Source organism: Aegilops tauschii, chromosome 3, assembly GCF_002575655.3.
Source record: "Aegilops tauschii subsp. strangulata cultivar AL8/78 chromosome 3, Aet v6.0, whole genome shotgun sequence".
Lineage (NCBI taxonomy): Eukaryota > Viridiplantae > Streptophyta > Magnoliopsida > Poales > Poaceae > Aegilops > Aegilops tauschii.
Window position 1 is genome coordinate 17,626,476 of NC_053037.3, and position 21,644 is coordinate 17,648,119.

Genomic DNA, 21,644 nt, shown 5'->3' on the forward strand with positions numbered 1-21,644 from the left:
TCTCCACATTCCTTCGTGCGTAGTATCGAGGAAATGCTGAAGAGTCCGCGTCCCTTCTGGATTAAACTCCCACAGGCGGAGGGGCCGTCACTGGCACGGCAGGGTCCGACGGACTAGCATTACTTGAACAACGTGGACGATATTGATGTCCCTCTCAATGAGGCTCCGGATGTGACTTTGCAAAGTCCGCACCTCGTCCGTTGATCCCCAGTCCAACCCCTTATTAATCCACGATGCAAGCTGAATTGGGGGCCTGGATCGAAATACGGGCGCAGCTGCCCACTTGGAGCCACGGGGCTCGGTGATATAGAACCACCCCTGCTACCATAAATCGGAAGATTTGGCAAAGGATCCCTTTAGCCAAACAGCGCTGGTAAGCTTGCTCACTATGGCACCACCGCACTCTGCCTGCTCCCCCCTGTCACTTGCGGCTTCACATCGAAGGTCTTGAGCCACAAGCCGAAGTGTGGAGGAGTTCGGAGGAAGGCTTCGCACGTGACGATAAACGCCGAGATAAGAAGAATAGAGTCTGGGGCCAGATCTTGAAAATCTAGCCCATAATAGAACATGAGCCCACGGACGAAGGGATTAAGGGCAAACCCTAACCCGCGGAGGAAGTGGGATTAAGGGCAAACCCTAACCCGCGGAGGAAGGGATTAAGGCGAAGCCCTGCGCCGGTAACTTCATCATCACCGTCACCACGCCGTCGTGCTGACGGAACTCTCCCTCGGCCTCAGCTGGATCTAGAGTTCGAGGGACGTCACCGAGCTGAACGCGTGTGCAGATCGCGGAGGTGCCGTGCGTTCGGTACTTGATCGGTTGGATCACGAAGACGTTCGACTACATCAACCGCGTTACTTAACGCTTCCGCTTTTGGTCTACGAGGGTACGTGGACACACTCTCCCCGCTCGTTGCTATGCTTCTCCTAGATAGATCTTGCGTGATCGTAGGAATTTTTTTGAAATACTACGTTTCCCAACACCCTGCTCCTCTGGCGTGCTTCTTCTCCCGCAATCGGCAATGCGGCGTGGATCTTGCCCCAGCAGAAAACTCCCTGTCTCGTTCGACCAGGGCCTTCCCTGGTGGCAGCGCAGCCCAGGTGGACGTGCGGGTGGTGTGGGATGACTCCGCCGAGTTCTTGGAGGTACCGCTCCTCACAGGGATGCGTTTGGGTCGGCAGTCATGGATCGGGTTCCCGGCTGCCGCTAGATGTTGGATCTGCCATATCCCACGAGCACCTAATCTGCATCGGTAGTTTCCATGGGCATGGCCCTCCCCTCACTGGTTTCCCTTGTGGCTGCTCCGCTGGGTGCCCGACTGCCTACATGTATGCTTGTTTTGTCTTTGTTGTTTGGGTGCAAGTTGCAAGCTTGGGGACGAAGTGGATGGCGGAATTGTGCTAGTGCAGCAGCAGGAGCAGCCGGTTGTGTGCTTGTGGCGGCCACCCTGTGGGCAGTTGGTGAGGTTGGATCTCTACGATATTCGGAGCGATGGCTCCGAAAGGTGGGCACAATGACACCATTTGGGCGGGTGCCATTATACGAGTGCTCATGTGTTGCCTCAACCTTTGGGTGGCAAGGTGGCTCACTCGGGAGGCTTCTGTTGTGTGGGTGTGGTCTTAGCTGCCACCTCGCCCGGTTTTGGGTGTTGTCTGCTTCTCTCCTTGTCTAGTCATGGCTGATGGACTTGGGTGGTGGGGGTCGTGTCCTGAGCGAAAGCTCTGCCCGACTGTGTCGATGCCGGTGATAGCGACACTTTTGTGCATCGTTTCCCTCCTTGGAGATGTCATCGTGGGTGGCTTCCCCCATCATGGGCTCTAGGTGAAAACCCTTGGTCTGGCATTTGCCCGACCCGGGTGGTGGCGGCGTTGTGGCATCATTCCCTCCTTGGAGGTTTCTTCTCGTGAGCAAGGTCCTATTTTATTGGTCGCCAGGGGTGGGTTTCAAGGACGGCAACTTCTTCTCTTCGTGTTGACGGTTCCATGCTTTGAAGGTGGTGCTCTGAAGAGGAACTAGGTTTGACAAGGTGGTTGTGCTCGAAGGTCTGCCATTGAGGTCCTGGCGCCAGTTTCCATCTACACTCTAGGGTAGTGAGTATTCCCATCATCCGACGGTGAGGCACCCTTTGAGTTGGGGCAAGGGAGTAGGGGGTTCCTTTTGGCGATGGAACCGGAGGGCGTTGTGGCACCGGGCGCCCAGGCGATGCTGATGACATGGTTGCCGTTGACGGCTGGCCCCATTCTCAAAAATTGGCATCGTTCGTACCGTCAATCCTTCAATCATGGTTGAGGGTTCCAATGTCTTGCTGGTTTTGTTGCTGCTCGTGAGCACCATTGTATCTTACCGGTGTTTTTTTGTTGTTGCGCGTGTTGTGTTGTGTTGCGTCGTTGGTTGTAAGGGTCTGATCAATTTAAAGCTAGGCACCTGCCTTTTCTCTATAAAATATATGTGGGGGGTGCGTTAGCCATGAATGAAATAGTTAATTGGTCATATACATGTTTTAGTTTTTTATTTGGTGGGATGTGTGCAATTGACAGAATACGTGTGGTGTGGTTGTCCATGAATGGATTAGTTGATTGTGTGCTCGGGACAGGTGTCAGAAAAGATAACAACAAATAATACCACTCTTGTGAAGAGTTGATGACGGTGAGGTAGCTCTGTAGTGTATAGAGTTTTCAATAACAAAACCATGAAGAATATCAGTGCATCAAGGCTCTCAACCAAAAACGGAAGTTGCGACACAAAAAAGTTCGGTACAAACAATGGTTTATTGATGTTTTCTTTCGCATGAATCAGATCGATCCATAGTGCACATGTGTACTAATTGGCCCGATCTTACACGCCTGAACGTCTTGAGCACAAGAATACTTTCTACCCATTACTTGTATGGCGTTCAAACATCGCAGCAGCAAATGCCACCACCATCCGGTACGCAGTGGGCTTTATTGTGTCCAAAAAACTTGCAGTGATTCAGGCACGCCTCTTCGGATGCATGATCTTTGTGGCAGCTTACAAAATGAATACAGTAATCGATGATGGGGATTGGTTTTTTATCTACACACGTTGAGGTATAGCAGTGTAAGCACGTATAAATCTAGTTGCTTGGATTAGTTTGAAATACATATACAAAGGTGTGCTCATATCATATACTAAAATGAATAGGAAAATAGATAAACAAACGGATGTACCTGCGTGACATGATAATAGAGTGGTAGACATCATCACAAGACCTACCAAGCATAGAGCTGTTGCCGTGTTCTTGATATGTGCCATGAGAGATGGTTTGTATTTTATTTTGTTCAAGACAGGTTGACCTTGTAGTTTATATATAATATAAAATCTCTTAGATTCATTCCTGCCTTTTATTATTTCCCACATTTATTTTGTTTATATATATCTAAAGTTTGGTTATGCCCGCAGATATCACTATTATAATAGTTACATGACATGCAGAATATATTTTCTCGGATAACCTTTTATTCATTGCCTCCTAAATTTTCATATTTTAATTAATTGGTACCCTAAAATACTTTTTATATCACACATATGCGTCCCTATTACGCGTAATCTTCTTAATTGCTTCCAATATTTGGTGTATATACATATCTAATTAATTACTGCCGATATAGAATAGCTTCGCCCCATCCTAAAATATATCTTTACAAAGTCTTTGTTGTTAATGGTCGTTGAGATTTAAAATCTTTGATTGATACATGTATTACTGAATATGAATATATTAAGGCGAGTGATGTGTGTGGCCAACACTGCATCAAACTAATAATCCAATTTCCCTTATAGAAGGCAACTAATCCGGGACACAGAGTGTGCATGGTTGATGCATTTTAGAACGGTAATGTTATCTGTCAAACGTCAGTTGTAGGAGGATGACAAGCAGCCGTTTTTTTGGCAAGTTTAGTTGGTAAGAGACAGAAAATGCTGTTGTTTTTTGCCACGAAACTTCTCTTCTTCCCAAAAGATGCCTACCCCATAGAAGTAAACTTGCCATCTAAAACGTTTGCAAATGCTAACCCCTCCCAACGAACGTTCGCCAGCTATTGCAGTGTAAAAGATGATGTGTCCAGAACTAGGAATAGCTTGGTAGACTTGCTCGTTATATTGTTATAAAGTTGTACAGTAATTCCAGCTCTATAAGTTAGGGAAACCCTTCCTATCTGTAGTCTAAAGAGACGTGAGCGTTTCGTAAAATGTTGACAATTTTAAAAACTGTACACAATTTGTTTACAAAATTTTGACAAATTTTATGTATTTTAGTTTTATTTGAAATAAATAAATATTTTCTTTTTAGGGAAAAGTGAAAACCTGTAAAAGCATATAAAATCACTAGAAACACATAGCATCATTTAGGAGCTCCCTTTGCTTATCCGTTGCAATATAGCTCTTGATTCCTCTTATAAGTCGCTTACTGTAATGTTATTGATGCCAAAACGCACAAGGAAAAAAGCTTTCCTTGTTGAGTCACGTGGCCCAGATCGCTCCCAATTTTCTTTCTCTTTTTTACCCAGTTTTCCGTCAGTTTAAATCCCAAAAAATAGCTATCTTGCTTATGTCGTTAGATTTTAAAAATATGTAACAGGAAGATTCAAATGCAGTATTTTACATGAACTATAAAACTGTTTGTGAATTTTCACAAATGATCTTGAATTAAAAAAATGTTCATAGGTGTAAACAGATGTTCTTGTTTATAAAACTGCTTACGAATTTATACAATCATGGAATTTATAAAAATACGAAATTCAGAAATGTTCTATAATCGTCGAAAAATGTTTGTGTTTTAAAAAACACATATTTCAAAAATAATTGTAGTTTGAAAAGGATTATGTATTTCATAAAATATTCTTAAATTTTAAAAAAATGTACATAATTTTAAATAAATATTCATGAAGTTTAAATTTATAAATAAAAATAAAAATAAAAAGGCTAGAGAAAAATCAGATGGAAATCCTAGAAAATCACAAGAACATGGGGCGTGATGTGCACTCCACCTATGACTTAACCCAACACTTTTTCGCGACAAGTACATTTTATAATGGCTTGCTACACGCATGCGCTGCCACAACCATGTCCTACTCGTTTGCCCCATGCGAAAGCATCCCCCAACGGCCGCAACCTCTAGTACACCACCGCTTAGGGTTGAAGTTGTCACCGTCCTCCCCTGCTTGCTGGACGGTTCGCCTCCGCTTGAGCATGACTACGTTGTCCCGCCCAATTGGCCTTGACAATGCTCCTCAGCCTCAGCTAAGGCCACTGGCCCGTGCCACTGATGTTTAGGATTGCTGCTCATGCATCTGCTTGCCACTTTGCCGACAATGCTACTCGCCGACTCGTGCAACTCTAGCATGTTGGCCACTTCTCGTGTGCCTCTTGGATCAGATAGTTTCTAAGTCGATGCGTTAAAGTTAAACTAGATAGTCGACCTTTTAAGTTTGGGAGCACTTGGTCAAGCAGCTGAAAACTGGTTTGGTTTCAGTTGATTTGCTCTCCCTCTCTCAACTGTCTTATTTAAATCCAAAGCCTCATGTTTTTCATCCTCCTCCCATCGAAGCGACAATGTTCTTCTTCCTCACCGAACCTGTGATTTCTCTCCCTCCTATCGTTAGCCAATTGATCGCCTCACCTTCGTTGAGTACCCGTCTGAGCAATTACCAAGGACTTACTTCTTGTTGCATTGCTTCAAGAGATATATGACGCTAAACTCTGATAGATCAAATTGAGTTGATACTTTTTTATATATGGTGCTGCACTCATTCTCTTCTCTTATGAACATTAAATTCAAAATTTCCTTTCTAAAATTCTGTACACATGGAATATGAACACATGGTTTTCCAAACAAACTAAATTACCAACTATGTTTTGGAGTAAGCTTCAGGTGTGGTTTCTGTCCGGTCTGTGTGTGCGGTGATATCGGGAGAATATTAGAAATAACATAATGTGTGTCCGAAAAGCAATAGTCGCTTTGTAATTTCGATCGTAATTATTTCAATAAAACATACTTTAACTTTCACCAAAATTGTGTGTACTGTTATCAACGTAACGGCATATAGATTATATTACATATTTATCCGTGTTACAAAAATTTCTTATTAACAGATCAAGCGAAGTCCTCTTGGTGTACATAATTTTATGTAATGCATGATGTGCTTCCAGGTTATTGGTTTCTACAATATATCAGTGTCAGTTTTCTTTTTTAATATGTTGAAAAGCATATATAATTATTTTTAATATTACATTGTAGTTAAGTATTATTTTTCTCACATATGTACTGATCTCCATGCTATATATCAGTGTCAAGTTATTGGTTTCTCTGATATTTCTTGAAGGCATGTGGCAAATATGGCGACTTTTCACTTTCGCCACTCTTAGTTTTTGACAATTATCACAATTGTTGTTTCGTGGCAAAAGCAGAATTTTCAGAGTGGCAATTGTGATACATTGGCAAAAATGAAATAAAATTATTTTGCTTTTACCACGGACAAACATTGTCATACGCACGTACTCATGCACAAGATCACCAGGAATTCCGTATGCAATGCAAGCATACAAATAGCCGTAGCGCATTTCTGATAAGAGGAGAGGCTAACCTTGCCGAGGGCATCCTCCTTGCACTCAAAGTAATCGTCGATGCTACCACTCCCTCCCGAGTACGATTGAACACATGCCTAGACATCCGGAAGCGGCGCCGGAAAACATGGAATCGTCAAAGTGATCATCATATAGCATGGTGTGACCGCTCTCCCTGTTGTGGTTCAAGGCCGGAGCATGGACGGTGATTGATCCCCTGAACCTAGGACGCCGCCTAGCAAGGTGGTCATTGACGACCAATGCAATAACTTAATGGGCTGGGCCTTCTTCTTTGCAAACTACAACTTTTTAAAAAGAAAGAAATAGTGGTACATGCACAGTGATGGGCCTCTGTTCGGGCTAGGCCCTAGGCTGTCCCACTCGTCGCCATGGCCAGGGCCGGCCCTGTGTCCAGGCACATACGGACCTCCCCTATACGAGATTCTGGTGTGGACATGAGCAGGATTTAGATGAAGACGAGATTTTGGGGTTTACACTGGACGATTCTCTCAACGCCCAGCACATTCGCGCCACCTACCGCGGGCCACTCTCGAACTCTCTGTCAAGTCTAGAGGGCTCGTTGACACATCCAGAAATCACGACGCGTCCACCTCTTCATCATCCATTTCTCCTATAAATGCGCACATACATACATGCACGTCCTCCGTCGCCTCGCACACATTCCAACACATACATACGGCTACTACTGCTAGCGATTGCAGGAAGGAACCTGACAAGTTTGAAGGAGAGAGCAGCGATCACTCAACTCACTAGCGATTCAGCGGATGGCTCTGGCGCGGAGCAGCGGCGTGCTGGGCAACCCGCTCTCGGTGGACTTCTGGGCGGACGCGGACCCTTTCGGCGGCGCCGTCCGCGCCCTCGCGGAGCGCTGCCCTGTGCTCACCAACGTCCGCGTCGACTGGAAGGAGACGCCCGCCGCACACGTCTTCACGGCCGACCTCCCCGGCGTCCGGAAGGGCGACGCCAAGGTGGAGGTCGTGGACGGCGACGTGCTCATCATCAGTGGACAGCGCGCCAGGGAGAAGGAGGAGGGTGGCGGCAAGGACGAGCGGTGGCACCGGGTGGAGCGCAGCAGCGGCGGGTTTGAGAGGAGGTTCCGTCTGCCGGGGGGCGTGAGGGTGGACGGGGTGAGCGCGTCCATGGAGGACGGCGTGCTGACGGTCACCGTGCCCAAGGAGGAAGTGGCCAAGAAGCCGCAGGTCAAGGCCGTGGAGATCCAAGGCTGAGACCACGAGGATATACTTACATATGGTTGAACTATATGCATATGGCTACGTACGACCTACGTAGGTGCTGTTCCACCTACTCGTATGCTTTGTTGTTTGCTAGGTAAGCGTGCTCAGTACTTGTGTGGGATGCTGAGACTGTACTCATGATGTGAATGCAATAAATTCGACCGAGATATTGTACTCTATGTTTTGTAACATGCGTGGGTTGTCACCTTTGGTTTTTATCGTAAACAAATACTCCCTCCATTCACAAATATGCGATGCTGGGGATATTTTAATATGATTTACATAAACACTGAATTGAGTGGAGAAACGGCTAAAACGTGTCTATATACATTTCATTCAAGAAAAGTTAAAACATCTTATATATTTTGGACGCTGATAACACCCACATGTGTGGTGGAAGCGACACCCGCCCACACGCCTTATAACACACAGACTACGCCACGTCACCGCATGAATGCATGGAAAATCTTTTTAGATTTTCAGTTTTTAAACCGTTTTATCTCTTTAATGAAAAATTCGATTGAAGATCCGTTTTCACCATTAAATCCATCGCGACGAGATCTTCGAAACTAGATCTCATATCAATATGTTTCGACGACTTTTAAAAGTTATCATGTCTATTGCACATGAATTGCCATGATGTTTACACTGAAGTTGTCATGATATATTTCAGATATTTTTTTTACATTTAAAAGTAAATTTTGACATATTATAAAACAGGGAATTAAGAAAATAGACTTGCCATGAACCTTAAACTAAATTTTTCATAATACATGCACTTAAAATTAACATGGTTCATAGAAAAAATAATTTCCATCGTCAAAATACTAAAATTGCCATGCTCTACAAACTAAAATTGCCACATGACAACTTTAGTGTAACACTATGGTAACTACAATGTAAACATCATGGCAACTTTTGGCCAAACAAATTTTTCGTCGAAACATATCAACATGGGATCTAGTTTTGAAGATCTCGTCGAGACGGATTTAATGGTGAAAACTGATTTTTAGTTGGATTTTTAATTAAGGGATAAAACATTTTTAAACCGAAAACCAAAAAGATTCCCGATGATGTCATCTGTTTTGATTTGGCAAAATAAATGGTACAGAAGGCGTTTGGGCCATGTTGCTTCGTGCCACACGTGTGGGCGTTAACATTTGCGTATATTTTTTAACATAGTGAGTAGAGAAATAGTACCGTTCCCAATCTTAAAATTGACCACAAATGGCAATATGCTTATCATGTTTTATTTTAGGCCACCCCATCTCTAGATAAAAGATTAGCCCACAATGACGGCCTATTGTTGATCCATTTATGCACCTTCACTCACTCAGGAGTAGCGTCTTAGGGCATCTACAACGCTTATGGATGAAAAAAATAAATGTTACTTTAAACAGCATGTGCGCCTCTTGCGGGAGAGAAGGGCTAGGCGTTCGATGCCTGCCTTTGCGCCGATGCAGCAGCGTCCGATTCCTGGATTACTGGGCCTAACTGCCACTCAATGGGAAAATTGGTAGGAAATCGATCCTGGCACCTCCCTAAACGTCCGACGTTGTAGATACCCTTAGAGCATCTCCATTGTCCGGCGCCTGCGCACACGCTTAAGGAGACAAAAGTATATGGTAAAATAAACTAAAATCAGCTAAACGTTCGCCGTGCGCTAATGTTATGCCCTAATTAGTCATTTGCAATGTTTTTATGCTTGCCTTTTCCTATTGTTGCTCCCCTGTCCATGAAAAATACTTGCATCCAATTTTTTAGAACTATAAAAGTGTACACAGCTTTAAAAATGTTTGCGAATTTGATAAAATGTTTGTGAGATCAAAACATGTTTTGACATTTAAACAAAATCACCGAACACAAAAATATTCACGAAATCAAAAAAATATGTTCAACAATACAAATGATGGCTGTGAATTCATAAGAAGTTCACAAATAAAAAAACGCTTGTGTATTGAAAGAACCTTCGATAATTTAATAACGATTTTAAAATAATATTTGAATATATAAAACTCACGAATTTGGAAAGAGCACAAGTTAAAAAATGTTCATAATTTTCTAAAAGGATCATGATTTTAAAGCGTACCGACTTCAATAAATGTCCATGATTTCGAAAAAATCCTGAAGTTGAAAAATGTTCAGGAATTGAAAAAAACGGCGAATTCGACAAATCTTTTGAATCTAAAAAAAACATGAATTTGCAAACAAATATGGGTTGAAAAATGTTGACAATTTTTTTGAAAAAAAAATAAAGGGACGAGAAAATAAGAAAAAAGAACAATTACATAAAAAAACCGGCTGAAACCCCTATAAAACGATAATAGAGAGAGACAACATGGGCTGGCCGCTGGGCCAGGTTCGCTGGAGGCCACAGCCTCGTTTTTTTTGCTCGTTTCTTTTTTGCTTTATTATTTTATTGTATTTATGTTTAGAAATGATATAAATAAAATATATTACATACAACATTTTCCTTTAAAATTGAATAAAAATGTTAACCAAGCATTTAGTAATTGGTAAATGTGTATACAGAAAATCTTTCTCGTGTATACGAAAAATGTCTACAAAACAATATACAATGTGTGAAAATTTTGATCATGTATTTATAGAATATTAATAAAGTATTTAACAAAATTAGCAAGCATTTGAAAATATTAAATATGTATAGGAAAAAGGTTGAACATGTTTACAAAAATATGAATCTTGCATTTGAAAAATATTAACCTTGCATTTGGAAGAAAAATCAAGCATTTGAAGAATGTTAAATGTGGATAGAAAAAAAGTTGACCATGTATTAATAAATTGTTGATCTTGTATTAAAAAAATGTAAATCAAGCATTTGCAAAAGAATGTTAAATGTGTATAGGAAAAATGTTGACAAAGTAATGAAAAAATGGTAAACTTGTATTTTATAGATGTTAATCAAAGCATTTGAAAACTGTTTAAAATGTGTATAGAAAAAAGGTTGAAACCCTATTAAAAATTTAATATTGTATTTGAAAAATGTTGAAAATGTGAATATAAAAATATTGAGTGTGTACTAAGAAAATATTAAACTTGTATTTAAAAAATGCTATTAGAAAAACGTTCTTGACGTATACGAAAAATGTATAATGAAAACCAAAAGAAACATTAGAAATTTGTGGAAAAAAATGATGAAAAACGAGAAAGAAACATATAGAAAACGATGAAAACCAAGAAAAAACTTAAGAAAACCAAAGCATAATGAAGAAAACCTGTTAAAAAAACAAAGAAAAACGGAAAACTGAAGAAAACGGCCCGCTTACCCTTTTTCTTTTCTGCACTGCAAAAATGTCAACCCGTTGTGTGATTCAAAACCGCAACCTGCTCGATCAGTGTAAGCCGTAACAACCAACTAGACACCACAACTTGTATGATTGCTTACATATTTTTTTCTTTCCTCTTTCCTCCTTTTGTTTTTCCTTTTCCTTTTTTCTCTATTCATGTTTTCTTTTTCTTCCGTTCAAATTTGTGATGTTTTTTTTTATCAAAATCGATAAACTTTTTCAAATTCATGAACCTTTTATAATATCCATTGAACGTTTTCTCAAAAGTGATGAAGTTTTTTCGGATTCGCGAACTTTTTTAGAAAATCCATGATTTTTTCCAAAATCAATAAAAAATTCAGTTTTGTGCACTTTTTATTATCAAAATTGATGATTTTTTTTTTCAATTTCGTAAGCCTTCGCAAACCATTTTTGAATTCATGAACTTGTGTTATCATAATTTGATGAACTTTTTTCGAATCCTTGATGTATTTCTCAAAATTTGTGAACTTTTTCTCAAAATTGTTGAACTTTTCTTAAATATACATTTTTTTTGAAAACAATGCTGTTTTTCAAATCCATGAACTTTTCCAAAAGTCTGTGAAAGATTTTTATTCAAAAAAACAGGCCACCGGTTTTTCAATGAACAACACAGTTGAAGAGAAATCTGCAAAAAAAATAGACGCGCGAGCTAGCGAGTGAGCCAGCCTAGCAACGGTGCACGACTGCTAGCCCGCAGCCCACAAGGGACAGACGCAGCCTATTGGGGCAGTTTCTAAATGTATGAGTGGATTTCGTCGTCTTTCTTCAAGTCTCTGCTGGTTTTAATTCGTTGATGTGTGTATTTTCTCCTTCCTCTTTTTCTTTACCTTTCTTGTTTCCGTTTTCATGGTTCTTTCTTATGTTCACTCTTTTTATTTATTTATACTTTTTATACTCCCTCCCTCCATATATATGGCCTATACATTTTTCGAGGTTGGCTTTAACTGTTCATAAGATTAATAATATATGAGATGTATAATGTGAAAATATATCATTAGAAGCTCCTTTGACAGTGTGCTTTCTGTAACTTGCATGTCATATATTATTCCTCTAACATGTATTCAAAGTGAGCCGCAAAAAACACATTACGCCATATATATATGGATGGAGGGAGTTTTATTTCTCTAAACTTGTTCAAAAGTTGAAGCCGCCAAACCTACAATTCATAAGTTTGATGGCTGGAAGGAGATGATAGGGGATTAAGAGCATCTCCAACCAACCAACCCCCACTACTGTCCCCCATTCGTCTAGGCGGACAGTCCGGGCAGTGCCCGATCCGAAAAACCACACCCAATCAGACCGTCAAACCGAGCCCAAATGTTCGAGCTGTCCGACACCCCACAAACGCAGCCAATACACGGAGCGGATTTGGTGCAGTTCGGGCACACCCGGATGCGTCCGGCACGTTGGACCGACCAAGGATGGCCCACTTAACCCCAACCCCACATCATCCCTACCCGGAGCAAACCCTAGCCCTCAATCTAAACTGCTACGCTCCCTTCCAGTGCAGTCCCATCTCCTTCGCTCCAGTCATGTCTAGTCCCCGCTGTCCCGCACCACCATGGATGGCTCCTGCAGTGGATCAGGATCTAAACCCGACCCCATTGATTGGGATGCTCTCGCGGCAGAGGTTCGAGCTGTGCACCATCAGATAAGGAGCTTTCCCTTTGTGTTGCCCTCCGCCCCTGACGACCCTTGTGCAACTTCGGTGTCTCACTGCAAGCCCGCACTCGTGGGCGGCACTGGGTGCTTGTGTCGTGTCCTCCAAGCCCGTGGAGGCTCCCAGGGTTCGAGGAGCGGGCTGCTCAGAGCGCCAATCAAAAGGCCGGGGACAACAAGCCGCCACCATTGCTCATCACCTGACCGTAGAGTAGGCCTACACCGCCCGCCGCCTCGCCTAGCTCACTTGCTCCTTCTCATCCTTGTCTGTCACCAGCTCCTCCGACGACCCCCCTGGACGATGACCCCTACGAGATCTTCGCCATGGTCTACCACCGACCGGAGACGACATGGGGAAGGGCAAGGTAAAGTAGTGAGTCTTCTCCTTTCCTAGTAAAATTTGTAGTATATGTTTGTAGTAGATGAATCTAGTGGCGAACTATGTGATTAAATGGTCGTCCCTTTTGGTTGTCCGACGCAATGTATGACAAACTCCTCTAAATTTGTGTATGATTTCCGTTTGTACGTGATCAACGTTGCATGGATTTTAGGGTTGAGAAATGAGGGGACGGCTGCAGACAAGGCCAAATGAGGGATGACCCATGCTGTCCGCAGAGGCGTCTGTGGACATACAGGGGGCCAATTAGCCAACCGTGGTTGGATATGCTCTTAGATCAGTCTATACCTTTAACAAGGGCACGACACATGCATGTGGACATTGCTTGATCAATCTAGAGAGTCGAGATCATGGATAATCACCCAAAATATGCAAATTGGCATTGAAACTGCCTAAGAGCATGCTACTAACCCACGATGAGTCGATGACTCACCATCTGGATCCCAACGTGACTCACCTACTTTCGTTGTTTTCCCAAGTGGCGTGGGTGGGAGCAGATTAGGGCTTGTTGTCGCGCTATCACGCCACTCGCCACTGTTCTAAGCAGCTTAGAGCTGGCGCCGCCATCTCTACCCTGGGCTGCCGCCCGGATTTTCGGCGTCCTCTGATTGACACTGTGTGGCTTGCCAGGGGACGCCTTTGGAAGCCATGACCGGGAAGAGTGGAAAGTGAGAGGTGGCGGCTCGCTAGGCTTTCTAGGAAGGAGTGGCACAGGGAGTAGTTTCATAGACTTATTGAGTTTCTGGTGTACGAAGGATTTGTTTTACGATGAGTTTAAAAAATATGATGAACTCTTCAACTCTGAACCCACCCATGAGTTGATTATAATCCTGGTTGGCTCGATTGTGATCATGTCGGACAGAAAGTCTCGTGCATGTTGCAGTTGACTAAATACGTGGCAGTGGGATGAAAAACATGTCTTGTGTGTTGCTCCTACGGCTCACGGGGCGACCTATGCCGCCAACTCAACCACCTCCTCCGCTCTCCTCCCTTGCCGCTACCGTTGGCCGGTCCGCTGTAGCAGCGGAGACTCGCACTACCTCTGTCTTCCCTCCCCTGTGAAGGAAATATGCCCTAGAGGCAATAATAAAGTTATTATTTATTTCCTTATTTCATGATAAATGTTTATTATTCATGCTAGAATTGTATTAACCGGAAACTTAGTACATGTGTGAATACATAGACAAAACATAAGTGTCCCTAGTATGCCTCTACTTGACTAGCTCGTTTATCAAAGATGGCTATGTTTCCTAACCATAGACATGTGTTGTCATTTGATGAACGGGGTCACATCATTAGGAGAATGATGTGATGGACAATACCCATCTGTTAGCTTAGCGTTATGATCGTTAAGTTTTATTGCTATTGCTTTCTTCATGACTTATACATGTTCCTCTGACTATGAGATTATGCAACTCCCGAATATCGGAGGAACACCTTGTGTGCTATCAAACATCACAACGTAACTGGGTGATTATAAAGATGCTCTACAGGTGTCTCAGAAGGTGTTTGTTGGGTTGGCATAGATCGAGATTAGGATTTGTCACTCTGTGTATCAGAGAGGTATCTCTGGGCCCTCTCAGTAATGCACATCACTATAAGCCTTGCAAGCAATGTGACTAATGAGTTAGTTACGGGATGATGCATTACGGAACGAATAAAGAGACTTGCCAGTAACGAGATTGAACTAGGTATGAGGATACCGACAATCGAATTTCGGGCAAGTAACATACCAATGACAATGGGAACAACGTATGTTGTTGTGCGGTTTGACCGATAAAGATCTTTGTAAAATATGTAGGAGCCAATATGAGCATCCAGGTTCCGCTATTGGTTATTGACCGGAGATGTGTCTCGGTCATGTCTACATAGTTCTCGAACCCGTAGGGTCCGCACGCTTAACGTTCGATGACGATTTGTATTATGAGTTATGTGATTTGATGACCGAAGTTTGTTCGGAGTCTCGGATGAGATCACGGACATGACGAGGAGTCTCGAAATGGTTGAGAGGTAAAGATTCATATATTGGAAGGCTATATTCGGACACCAGAAGTGTTCCGGGTGATACCGGGTCACCGGAAGGGGTTCCGGGCAACCCCCAGCAAAGATATGGGCTTTATGGGCCAAGTAAGGGAACACACCAGCCCACAAGGGGCTGGTGCGCCCCCTATAGGGCCAGCCACGTGGGGAGAAAGGGAAAGGAGAGGAGGAAAAGGAAAGTATGAAGTAGGACTCCTACTTCCTTCCCCTCCCCCTTCCTTCCTTTCCCCCTTGTCCAAATATGGTAAGGGGGGGGGGGGAATTGGACTAGGGGCCCAAGTAGGATTCCTCCTACTTGGGCGCGCCCTAGGCTGCCTCCCTCCCTCTCCCTCCTTTATATATACGTGGGGAGGGCACCCCTAGAACACACATCAATTGTTCCTAGCCGTGTGCGACGCCCCCCTCCACAGTTAACACCTCGGCCATACGTCGTAGTGCTTAGGTGAAGCCCTGCACCGGTAACTTCATCATCACCGTCACGACGCCATCGTGCTGACGGAACTCTCCCTCGGCCTCAGCTGGATCTAGAGTTCGAGGGACGTCACTGAGCTGAACGTGTGCAGATCGCGGAGGTGTCGTGCGTTCGGTACTTGATCGGTTGGATTGCGCCATCTGAGGCCACAGACTCGACACCTTGTAATACTCGCGTCAACGGAACTCCGGACTCGTCTCCGGCTATAAGTGCCGAGCCACGTACGTCTGCAGACACCGAGCTGGATCGGTTACCGATTTTCGAATTCGGTGCCGCAGACATCTTCCAACACCCGCCCCTAGGCAATGTGCTAAATTCATTAAAGGCCTGTCCTTGGCGGGGGACTCACAGCCGAACTATGTCCGGTTCGAGCTAGGGGATGATAATGGAGAATTTCGCTTCCCACCCGCCACCCACTTCATAGCCACTATCGAGGACTCAACCGACACGCTTGATTATGGCTCCGAAGACATCGACGGTATAGACGATGATGTCGACAAGGAGCAAGGCCAAGACCCGCCATTCACGGGACGTGGGACGGCCACCTCTTCGTACGACGTGTACATGGTTGATACACCTAAAAAAGCTAGCGATGATGACAAAGAAGATCCAGTTGAGAATAAACCTCCTGAGACACAGTTTAAGTACCGGCGCCCTAAACGCCGCTCTAAGTCACATCACAGCAACGCTGGCACCAGAGAAAATAGTACTCCGGACGACGCCGAAAACAATGAAGACCCTGTTGGAGCAAGATCCGAACAGGAGGAACAAGAAAACGGGCAAGCCAGCCCCGATGAACAGGCCCTGCCCAGCGACAATTCGGAGGGCGATAACTACCTTCTGCTCTCCGAAGATGAGGTAAGCCTCGGCGACGAAGACTTCATCGTACCCGAAGAACCCCTCGAGCAGGAGTGCTTCAAGCGCAGGCTAAGAGCCACTGCAAGGAGCCTGAAAAAGAAGCAGCAGCAGCTTCAAGCTGACCAAGACCTACTTAACGATAGATGGACCGAAGTCCTGGCCGCCGAAGAAGACATAACTCCAAAGGAGTCCATTTGCGGTTTTCGGCTCGGCCGTGGCTAGGTTTGTCACGTCTGAATAGGTAGCCATCGTCGCGTGTCGAGGCTAGATCGATCTTGCGTGTCCTGCTCTACTATCCAAGTCCCGTCGAAGGTCGTCTGTACAACCATGAGTTGTGTTATTCTTGCCTTTACGGCGAGGTGGGGCGGTCTGGTGTTCGGCTTGAGTTGCGCCTCTATCCGGACAGGGTTGTCGACGACCTGCCACATTGTGTGATGATGGTACGGGCTCCAACGCCTCGTCATCGAACTGAGGTAGCAATCTACGGTTCGGGTAGCTTTTGGTTGGGCCGCTAAGGCCGTAGCAGTGTGGCCCTACATAGAGGCGCCGCACACCCTCTTTGCTTCACTGATGAAGTAATGGATCATGAGTTCCCCGAAGGATTCAAACCCGTCAATATTGAATCATACGACGACACAACCGATCCCGTGGTATGGATAGAAGATTTTATCCTCCACATCCACATGGCCCATGGAGATGACCTCCACGCCATTAAATACCTCCCACTAAAGCTAAAAGGGCCAGCTCGGCACTGGTTAAACAGCCTGCCTGAAAATTCCATAGGCAGCTGGGAAGACTTGGAAGAAGCCTTCCTTGACAACTTCCAAGTTACATATGTCCGGCCACCGGATGCCGATGACTTAAGTCACATTGTCCAGCAGCCCGGAGAGTCAGCCAGGAAGCTCTGGACTCGGTTCTTAGTCAAAAAGAACCAAATCGTCGACTGTCCGGACGCGGAAGCCCTCGCAGCCTTCAGACACACCGTCCGGGACGAATGGCTTGCACGCCACCTCGGCCAAGAAGGACCTAAATCCATGACAACCCTTACTGCTCTAATGACCCGCTTTTGCGCGGGAGAAGACAGCTGGCTCGCTCGTAGAAGCAACAGCGCCAGCGACCCGGGCACTTCTGAAATCCGAGACGGCAACGGCAAGCCACGACGAAGCAAACACAACAGTCGCAATGATAATGAAAGATCACGCGACACAACGGTCAACGCCGGATTCAGCAATCCCAAGCCCGGTCAATGGAAGAAGCCATTCAAAGCAAACCGAGACGAACCATCCAACCTAGATAGGATATTGGACCGACCCTCCCCAATTTCACGGCCACCCTGATAAACCAGCTAATCATACTAACAGAAACTGCTGGGTCTTTATGCAGCCTGGCAAGCTCAATGCCGAACAAAAGGGGAGGACGCCGCCAGGCGACAGGGACGACGGAGAGGTTCACCAACGAAATACCGGGAGTCAGAAGCAATCTCCACCCGAGGATCGATTACTGCCAGAGCGAAAATAGCAGTCCGGCTTCCGCCGCCCACCTCGTACACCTGCAAAATTTGTACCACGCATACATCACTACGCACTCAAGATACCATGGGCATTGGTGGAAGCACACTACGGACAAGCCTGCAAGCATTCCCGTAACACTTTTTATCTATTTTCTTTTTATTTCTTCCTTCACCATCTCTTAAAAATAGGTGACGAACAGGGCAAAATATCTAAAACTGACTCTACCGGAGTTCGGATCCGTACACTCACCTAAGGGGCTACTTCCATCAAGGATTCCCCTCGCCGAGGACAGGCGGCGCAGACGTGCGAAAGGAGGTCCAAAGTAACTTTTGTAGACCGCACTCGTTATTTCGAGCCTGTAATATGCCTCTTCCTCCGCCTGCGACCCTGAGCATGTCAAATAGCCGGGGTTGTGGCCTTTATATATATAAAGTAATCACCGGCATATCGCTTAGTTCCCAGTAAACAGTATCCGAATTAATCATTCGTGTTGTTTCGCCAATGAATATGGCCCCTATGGTTGTTTCACAGATGTACCTTGGCCAAGGGCTCGGTATGGGAACAAATGAGTTGCCAGCAAAAAGCCCGAACAGCTCTATAGCGTACTTCGGCGTCGCAAGTTTGGCCTTATATGCATAAGCTCCGAATCATTGTCTTGGGTCAATAGTTGGGTTGCCCGGCTCCTGTGCTTGCTACCCTACGTTCCGCTCCATCGGCTAGGGTAGTAAAGGGAGAACTACTGCGATTGTGCTTCCGGTTCATCTGGTCAAGTACCTCAGTAGAGAAAGCCGAAAACTGACTGTCATGATGCGGCGAGAGCTGGTCAACCACTTGACCACTTATTGGAATCTTTAGCAATTCTCCGTGTCACACGAGGGATCTTTTTCAGATCAAATATGTAAGGCATCATATTATAATACGCCGCATATATACCAGGGGCTATGTCGTAGCCCCACCATAAAACTCCTAAGGCTAAGTGAAAGTGTTAACACCCTATAGTCCTATTGCCTGGTTCGCCGCATTATCACCTCCTTCATGGACCAAGACGTTGGATAAAGAGTGATTAAATGTTTTTCCGAACACCCCCGTACTTCCTATGAGGGGGCTAAAGCCGACGACTAGAAAACTTTCAGATTATACTAAAACGGCCGCACAGGAGGAATACAAGCTTTCGAGCAAAACATAAAAATAGATTAACTATAAAATTGTCTTTTACAATTCTCATACACCTCACTCGAACATTATGTCTTTCGAGCACTGACCCTCTATCAAGCGGGCAGCCTCTAGGACGTCTTCAAAATAATGCTCCGCTTCAGGACAGTCCTTGCCCTTGGGTGGACTCTTCGCCGCAACATCGATGGCCTTCATCTTCCCCCAGAATGTCTTGACTCGGGCAAAGGCCATCCGTGCACCCTCAATGCATGTCGACCGCTTCACAGCGTCGATACGCGGCACCGCGTCAACAAGCCTTTGCACCAAACCGAAGTAGCTATTCGGAACAGGCTCGGTTGCTCACAACCGGATTATGCCGTTCTTCATGGCAGCGCCGGATATCCTATGAAGCTCGGCCCATTGGGACATCTGTTCATTCAGCAACAGAGGGCGCTTTGAAGCGCCAAACTGTGACCAGAAAAGCTTCTCCGTTGCGTACCCCTCTCGCGCTTGATAATACTGCGCCGCATCGGAAGAACTCTTCGACAAGTCTAAAAACTCATCCGGAGAACTCCACACTCGGTCAAGCTGAGCATAGTTCGGATCGCCGAACTTAGTCTGTAGGAGAAAGGGCTTACCAGCCGCAATCTCCCTAGCTTGCCGGATCTCCTCACGGGCTGCTCTGGATTCCGACCGCGCTTCTCTCGCCTCTTGTAATGCCTTGTCAAGTTCAGCCGTTTTGGCTTCATTCTCCTTCTCCAGAAATTCACAGCGGCCAGTAGCATTTTTCAGTTCAAGCGCCATCATGGATATCTTCTCCTCGTCTTGGCACCGTGCAGCTTGTTCGGCTTTTAACTCAGCCGATGCCTTTTCGGCAGCCGCATTGCTACACCGGGCCTGCTCCTTGCCCGGGCCAGCTCCTCTCGGAGAACTTCAACAGCGGCAGCACCATCTACAGCCATGCATATTACAGCATCTAGATTTTAGCATCATGCTTATACCACAAAAATGTATGGGGATTGCCCCGAATACATACCTTGCGACTCGTCAAGATGCATATTGATTAACGCAAGGTCATCCCCTGCTACATCAAGCTTCCGCTGCAGCTCGGCAATATCCATAGTCTGGGAAGTAGCTAAGGGGGAAACAGCCTGCGTTCAAATTCATCATATCAGTCCTTGAGTAATTCTTTTTGATCCTCCGTTCGCTTCCCATTGGAAGCCAACCCGAGTCTCAGGGGCTACTACCTATACACAGGTGCATCTTTGCAAATAAAACATAGTTGAAAACATTATATCACAAACCTCGAAGCCTTTTAGCAGGCTCATGAAGGCTTCATTTAATCCGCTCTTCGCGGACAAAATCTTCTCAACCACTGTACCCATCAAGGTATGATGTTCCCCCCGAGACAGATGCGTTTCGCAACATGTCCCGTAATATGTCCGGAGCCGCTGGGTCTCCGAAAGCCGCTCTAGGAGCATAGTCATCCTTTGAAGGAATTCCTTCACCCGTCTCCGGAATCGTCGGCGGCGGCAAGCCAGATAGTCCGAGGCCTTTATTATTGGCCCCAGAATCCCGGACGGTTGGGGATCCACCTTCGGGCACTGCTGTAAGGGCATTTGTGTCCCTTAGATGTTTTGGTGATTGATGACGATGCTTTTGCGGACTAATCGTGTGCATTGGGTTTTTCAGAGATTCATCCTTTGGCACGAGACGATTCCCTCCCCTCGGAGTTTGAAGCGAAGACGGTGTAGTACTTTCGAATTAGTTTGGTGGACTAGTTTCGTAGGGATCACCGTACTATCAAGAGGAGGTCCGCTTTGGAAAGGCTAGGGTGGAAGCATCACGTACACTTCCTTTGCACACCCTCCAAGCCTTTCCGCTTCGTTGATGAGCTCGTTCCCCTCTCTCAGTGTGCCCTCTCTGGTCCCAGCGGTAGTACCGCGGGCCGGAGCGGTAGTACCGCTTGGGTGCTACAAGCGGCAGTACCGCTCCACAGCGGTAGTACCGCTGTAGCCCCCAGCCGTAGTACCGATGTGGCTTCGTGCTAGTACCGCCTCGATTCGAGGGGTCTTTTTCCGTGTCGGGTTTTACAGTACTAGCCGCGGCAGTGGGGGCAGTAGTACCGCTCGTGTGCGGTAGTACCGCCCTGACCACCGCGGTAGTACCGCTCTGGGTCCAGCGGCAGTACCGCGAGGGGGAGCGGTAGTACCGTTGGCCAAGCGGTAGTACCGCTCTCTGCGGGGCTGAAGTGGGGGGTAACGGTTGGATTGATCCCCCCACTATAAAAGGGGGTCTTCTTCCCCAAAGTTGACCTACGTCTTCCCCCAAAAAGCTCCATTGTTGCTCCAAGCTCCATTTTCGCCCGATCTCTCTCCCTAGCCAATCAAA

At 45.5% G+C, this 21,644-nt stretch overlaps 1 protein-coding gene and 1 long non-coding RNA gene across 2 annotated transcripts; one reads left to right on the forward strand and one right to left on the reverse strand.

The window, feature by feature from the left end:
• Positions 1-2,749: 2,749 nt before the first annotated feature.
• LOC120975279 (uncharacterized) lies at positions 2,750-4,919 on the reverse strand. The gene is made up of 2 exons (XR_005771062.2): positions 3,189-4,919; positions 2,750-3,054 (listed from the first exon to the last, which is right to left on the reverse strand). It is a non-coding gene; the product is annotated as an uncharacterized lncRNA (long non-coding RNA).
• A 2,312-nt stretch (positions 4,920-7,231) lies between these two features.
• On the forward strand, positions 7,232-8,014 carry LOC109757342 (16.6 kDa heat shock protein-like). Its single transcript, XM_020316165.4, has one exon. The coding sequence runs from the start codon at positions 7,365-7,367 to the stop codon at positions 7,824-7,826; it is 462 nt and encodes a 153-aa protein (XP_020171754.1). The 5' UTR covers positions 7,232-7,364; the 3' UTR covers positions 7,827-8,014.
• The last annotated feature ends 13,630 nt before the right edge of the window (positions 8,015-21,644 follow it).